The following is a 6,797-nucleotide window of genomic DNA, read 5'->3' as shown; positions in this document are numbered from 1 at the left end:
AAAATGACAAAATAACTTCCAGCTGGATATGGAAGACAAGACATTTCTCACAGGTTTCTATCATTAAACATGTTCCATTAGCAATTGTGAATATCTCTAATGATCAAATCACGATACCTGAAATCAACCAAGAACAAAAAGCTAAACATGCAAAATAACTTACCAGTACTGAATACCAACAAAATATAACTAACTTGAACAAACACTGAATGACTTTCCTGTTAAACTCTTAGGTTCTGCATTCGTTGAACTTTGAAAGACAGCTGTAAAACAGAGGTGTAGTCTGTCTGTTTTCCTTGATAAAAGACATGCTCAGAGTTTGTCCTTAAAGTGCCTCTGGACTGGCATCTAAAATCCCTATAACTCCTTTAGCTCTAGTACTGATAACACTGAAACTCAACCTGAAAAAAATAACAAATCAAGTTCATCAGGGATATTACATTCTCAGGGCAGCTTTAAAAATGTGGCAGGTGATGGCGCTATTGCTTCGAAATGGCTTGTTTTTATGACATCACTTAGGTGCTGGAGCGCTGTCATCCAATCAGATGCGTATCGTGTCCCCCTCGGACCAATAAGAGGGCCTGATGGAGAGCCTGTGCCCTCCCTCTCAAGGAGGGGGATATCGCCCTTTGCTGGTCAGCTAGCGCATCTTGTAGTCGTGGGAAATGGCCGCATCACACAGCTGTCCTTTAAAGTCCAACTCCAAGGTGAACTCCAGGTCCCGCTGGAATACAAGAGAAGACTCTTCAGTCCACCTATAACCATTTGACAGTATCGTGTCGACCCCAACCAGAGGTGCTGCCTCTGGTATTTTCTTTTCACATTGGCCTCCTACAATTTCAGTAACTACGGAAGTGTAACCAGCACAGTACGGCTTGGCTTAGTAGTGGGAAAAGGGTATTTGAGATGCACACAACAGTAGGGATATTTAGCCCTTTTGAATGCTTTGAAAAGACATCCTTCTTCCCTCCCTCCATTTAAAGTAGTCACTGACCTACAGTTGAAGTTGGAAGTTTACATGCACCTTAGCCAAATACATTTAAACTCAGTTTTTCACAATTCCTGACATTTAATCCTAATAAAAATGCCCTGTTTTTGGTAAATTAGGATCAACATTATTTTAAGAATGTGAAATGTCAGAATAATAGTAGAATGATATATTTGAGCTTTTATTTCTTTCATCACATCCCTAGTGAGTCAGAAGTTTACATACACTCAATTAGTATTTGGAAGCATTGCCTTTGAATCGTTTAACTTGGGTCACACAATCTTCCCACAATAAGTTGGGTGAATTTTGGCCCATTCCTCCTGACAGAGCTGGTGGAACAGAGTCAGGTTTGTATTCCTTCTTGCTCGCACACAATTTTTCAGTTCTGCCCACAAATATTCTATAGGATTGAGGTCAGGGCTTTGTGATGGCCACTCCAATACCTTGACTTTGTTGTCCTTAAGCCATTTTGCCACAACTTTGGAAGTATGCTTGGGGTCATTGTCCATTTGGAAGACCCATTCCCAAGTTTTAACTTCCTGACTGATGTCTTGAGATGTTGCTTCAATACATCCGCATCATTTTCCTCCCTCATGATGCCATCTATTTTGTGAAGTGCACCAGTCCCTCCTGCAGCAAAGCACCCCCACAACATGATGCTGCCACCCCCGTGCTTCATAACCATGGTCATTATGGCCAAACAGTTCTATTTTTGTTTCATCAGACCAAAGGACATTTCTCAAAAAAGTACGATCTTTGTCCCCATGTGCAGTTGCAAACCGTAGTCTGGCCTTTTTATGGCGGTTTTGGAGCAGTGGGTTCTTCCTTGCTGAGCGGCCATTCAGGTTATGTCGATATAGGACTCGTTTTACTGTGGAAATAGATACTTTTGTGCCTGTTTCCTCCAGCATCTTCACAGGGTCCTTTGCTGTTGTTCTGGGATTGAACTGCACTTTTCGCACCAAAGTACGTTCATCTCTAAGAGACAGAACGCGTCTCCTTCCTGAGCGGTATGATGGCTGCGTGGTCCCATGGTGTTTATACTTGCATACTATTGTGTGTACAGATGAACATGGTACCTTCAGGTGTTTGGAAATTGCTCCCAAGGATGAACCAGACTTGTGGAGGTCTCCAATTTTTTTCTGAGGTCTTGGCTGATTTCTTTTGATTTTCCCATGATGTCAAGCAAAGAGGCACTGAGTTTGAAGGTAGACCTTGAAATACATCCACAGGCACACCTCCAATTGACTCAAATGATGTCAATCAGCCTATCAGAAGCTTCTAAAGCCATGACATAATTTTCTGGAATTTTCTAAGCTGTTTAAAGGCACAGTCAACTTAGTGTATGTAAACTTCTGACCCACTGGAATTGTGATACAGTGAATTATGAGTGAAATAATCTGTCTGTAAACAATTGTTGGAAAAATGACTTGTGTCATGCACAAAGTAGATGTCTTAACAGTCTTGCCAAAACTATAGTTTGTTAACAAGAAATTTGTGGAGTGGTTGAAAAACGAGATTTAATGACTCCAACCTAAGTGTATGTAAACTACAGCTGTATATAAGGTTGGATAAGTGACTGCAAGTTTCCCACCGTACCTCTTTCACCAATCCAACCCTCTCCAATCTGTGAATACTTCAAATAAGGGAAGGGAGGATGCATTTGTAGAGTTTTAACAGTTAAAGTCAGTGGGTGGTACAGCAATAGGATGGCGGTTTTGCGGCATCTGAGCTAATACTCATGTAGGGCTTCACTCTTAGAAAGACATATTCATAGATCATGTTAAAGACTTGACATCTATAGAAAAACCCCATCTAGATTTATTTTTTTTAAACAGCATTTTATTCACTGCTGGCCTGGAGTGAGCTGCAGTTCTAATACAGCGTAGCTCTATTCTCACCACGTTCTTATCGTTGGGCTTGACTGCGATGCTGCCCAGTATCTCCTCTCCCTTCCTCACAGTCAGGTAGTCCTCCAGGTAAAACACTGTCTGCTTCCAGTGGGTACTGGCGGCATCAGGAGCTGGCCATGGGAGAGAGGGGGAGAATTAGGAGGAGGGGAACAAGAGAGGAGGGGGAGATGGAAGAGAGGGGGAGGAATAGCAGGAGGGGAAGAAGAGAGGAAGGAGGGGATGGACGAGAGGGGTGCTGTTCCACTTTACACCACTAGAGGAGGTCAAGAGCTGAGAACCCAAGTCAACTTGTCATTATAGGAAACAGCAAAGTATGTTACTACTACACGCTTTTATGTCTAGCAGTACCTTTTGATCATCAGCCTCAAACCTCACAATAATATCACCCTCCCCTTGTCAAAACCTTGATGAATTAACATGCAAAAAATGTGCTGTGCTTCCACAATCTTCCAAACAAAACCAAAGGATCATTGCCAAAGACAAGAATCTCCACAACTACAGGTATGAGAACAGTTTTTCACCCTTGCTTATTTGTACAAGTGCTACAATTGACTGATTTACACAAAATGATTGATGTCTGTTTGAAATGACAACTTTCCATTGTTGCATAACCTGGACAGGACCCAGAAACTGAACATGGTGGTTCTCTCCCTGTAAAAGATCTCTAGTGGCTTCAGGTTCCAGACCTTTTAACAACACAAGTGGCTTGTGTGGAAGACATGTAACTTATATTGGCATACACCTCATTTCAAAGGACCTAGCGTTTAGTGTACTTGCATGTGGTCACATCGTGGGGTATGTTCATTAGTGCACACCGTAGCAAAACATTTTTGCAATGGAAAACAAAAGTAGGTCTTTCTTATTGGACATTTCAGGTAGTTCTTCCCTGTTTCAGTCTGTTTTCTGACTCTTGGTGCCAAATGAACACAACCCATATGTGTGTGGTGAGGTCTAACCGGTAGAGAAGCCAGTCTTCTTATGACACTTGGTGAACTCGATGTTGAAGTAGGTGACCATGGCGTGGACATAGTCGTTCCTCTGGATCTGCAGGCAGAAGGCCGTGGTGAAAGACAGGTCCTCAGGCTTCACCGTGTAGATGTCCACTTCCTGGGTCATAGGTTACAAGGGAAATATGGTACAGGGTGACATGCATCGGAAGAAAGATATCTCTCTCTCTTATCTCTCTCTCTCACACACACACATACACTTCTCCTTTCTCCTCTATTCAACATATCCCTCTCAATCTCTCTCTCCTTACATCTATCACTCCCTCATACATAAAAGCACTGTCAGACATACACAAATGCACATCTCTCAAACACACGTCTTTGGCTCCATTCTGCCCTTCAACCTCATTATCTATTATTATCCATTATCTATTATCTCCCCCCCACACCTACCCCCCTCTCTGCGGTGTTTTCTTCCCAGTCAGTGAAACCTGTGTGTCAGGAGCTCTAATGTATTCTGTCACACTAGAGCACTTCAGGCTTGTACCTGTAAATGGAATCCACACCCTGTACCTGACTAAGCTCTCCTTCCATGTTTGTGTTCTACTCTTTATTTCATTCAATTCCACCCAATATATTTGTTTATTCATTCATTCATTCATTTATTCATTCATTTATTCATTCATTTATTCAATCCAGTCAGTCAATCATCTGTTTTAATTAATTCCTTCATCTGTTCAATTCATCCATCCATCCTTTCATTCATACGCCCTAGAAAGCATGGCACCTCTCAGCATCAAATACTTTCCTCCTGAAGATAATTCACACAGCATCTCATATCATGCCTCTCTTTTGGATGATTGATGTGACATCGGACAGGACAGACAGGCCGTAATTGGACAGGACAGACAGGCCGTAATTGGACAGGACAGGACAGCAGTGTTAAATCCCAATGTGCGACACAGACCCGGGAGTGCCATGCCTATTTATGGCTCAGATACGGTGGCTGGCATGGGTCCCACTGTGAAGTCTGTACAGTCTAGAAACACACAGTCTAGACACATTCATTAACATGCAAATCACAGACAGGGACACGGAACCCATTTAGGGCTCATCATAATTCTTGGCTGGTAGTCTCTCTGTGACACTTCAATTTTGGAAAGTCATTTTTTAAGTCTGTCTGGATTCATGCAGTAATTCACACACACACACACACACACACACACACACACACACACACACACACACACACACACACACACACACACACACACACACACACACACACACACACACACACACACACACACACACACACACACACACACACTAACCTTGACTAGGCAGGAGTTGGTCACCACCTGTTTGGGGTCCACCACGTCCACCAGGGGCTCTCTCATGGCCACGTTACGGATGCAGGTCATGTCAAAACCGTACACGTTCTCCCACCCTGAATACACACACACACACACACACACACACACACACACACACACACACACACACACACACACACACACACACACACACACACACACACACACACACACTCAGATATGAGCAAATCTGGTATCTGGTACACTGTGTCTGAAGTGTTGGTCATCACACAGCCTCTCTCTCTCTCTCTCTCTCAGTGGTGGTCATCACACAGACTCTCTCTCTCTCTCTCTCTCTCTCTCTCTCTCTCTCTCTCTCTGTGTGTGGTGGTCATCACACAGACTCTCTCTCTCTCTAAGTGGTGGCCATCACACAGACTCTCTCTCTCTCTAAGTGGTGGTCATCACACAGACTCTCTCTCTCCCCTCTCAGTGGTGGTCATCACACAGACTCTCTCTCTCTCTCTCTCTCTCTCTCTCTCTCTCTCTCTCTCAGTGTTGGTCATCACACAGATTCTCTCTCGCTCTCTCTCAGTAGTGGTCATCACATAGACTCTCTCTCAGTGGTCGTCATCACACAGACTCTCTCTCTCTCTCTCTCTCTGATCATCATCACGCAGACTCTCTCTCTCTCTCTCTCTCTCTCTCTCATCACACAGACTTTCTCACACAGATTCTCTCACACAGACTCTCTCAGTGGTGGTCATCACACAGACTTTCTCACACAGATTCTCTCACACAGACTCTCTCAGTGGTGGTCATCACACAGACTTTCTCACACAGATTCTCTCACACAGACTCTCTCAGTGGTGGTCATCACACATACTCTATTGGCACTGTGTTGGATTGGAAGAGTGTCTCAAGTTTTAGATTGAGATTAAAACTGTTATTCTCTACTTGCTGCCTAGGATCGATAACAACCCTCAGAAACAGTGGAAAGATAGCACAACTTTACAATTGCCAAAAACAACTGCCACCCTCCCTTAGTGTGTCTATCTGGTGTTCCCCTAGTGAGAGACAGGGGCGTTAAATACTCTTCTACTACATCTGGCAGCCTTGTATTATAGGTCTACTTCAGTTCGGGTTAAGAACAGAGCAGACAGGCTCTCCTTCTCTTCCCTCCATCCCTCCTCTACACAGCTCTCTGTAGTCTAGTCCAACCGAGAGGCTGGAGGAGAGAGCCTACTGGAAGAGGGAGAGGACAGGATACCTCCAGCATACATACAGTATACACACAGTAGCTAAGAAACGGAGACGGATGGATGTTCTCACAGTGTATCTTGAAGTCCTTGTACTGCCTGTCCTCGATGGCCACCACATACAGAGCAGCCCTGTCAGGAAACATCAGCCCTCCAGGCTTCTGAATGTGAGAGGAGACACCAACATAAATTGAGTTGAGATACACCTCATAGAGAATAGAGACATCCTACAGTCACATGCATTGTCTGCACACCTGGCATCCTGTATGTAACATTAGCTCATACCCGGTCTAAAACCCTGAGCAGCAACACTGGTTAGAAACCAGATCACCCTCTCGCTGGGCGCTATAAGCAGGACCTTTGTCGATATGTGG

General features: G+C 44.0%; 1 protein-coding gene across 1 annotated transcript in view; it reads right to left on the bottom strand.

The window, feature by feature from the left end:
* Window positions 1–17: 17 nt before the first annotated feature.
* The window catches only part of LOC139392953 (protein arginine N-methyltransferase 8-B-like), a 9,489-nt gene continuing 2,709 nt past the window's right edge, over window positions 18–6,797 (bottom strand). Inside the window, exons 2-6 of the mRNA XM_071141264.1 lie at window positions 6,497–6,584; window positions 5,183–5,298; window positions 3,858–4,008; window positions 2,890–3,011; window positions 18–724 (exon numbers count right to left, since the gene is read on the bottom strand). Coding sequence (XP_070997365.1) covers window positions 641–724; window positions 2,890–3,011; window positions 3,858–4,008; window positions 5,183–5,298; window positions 6,497–6,584 — 561 coding nt within the window. The 3' untranslated portion in view covers window positions 18–640. The remainder of the gene's footprint in view (window positions 725–2,889; window positions 3,012–3,857; window positions 4,009–5,182; window positions 5,299–6,496; window positions 6,585–6,797) is intronic.

Source organism: Oncorhynchus clarkii, chromosome 33 (genome assembly GCF_045791955.1).
Source record: "Oncorhynchus clarkii lewisi isolate Uvic-CL-2024 chromosome 33, UVic_Ocla_1.0, whole genome shotgun sequence".
Classification (NCBI taxonomy): domain Eukaryota; kingdom Metazoa; phylum Chordata; class Actinopteri; order Salmoniformes; family Salmonidae; genus Oncorhynchus; species Oncorhynchus clarkii.
This window is presented reverse-complemented; position numbering and strand designations above follow the sequence as displayed.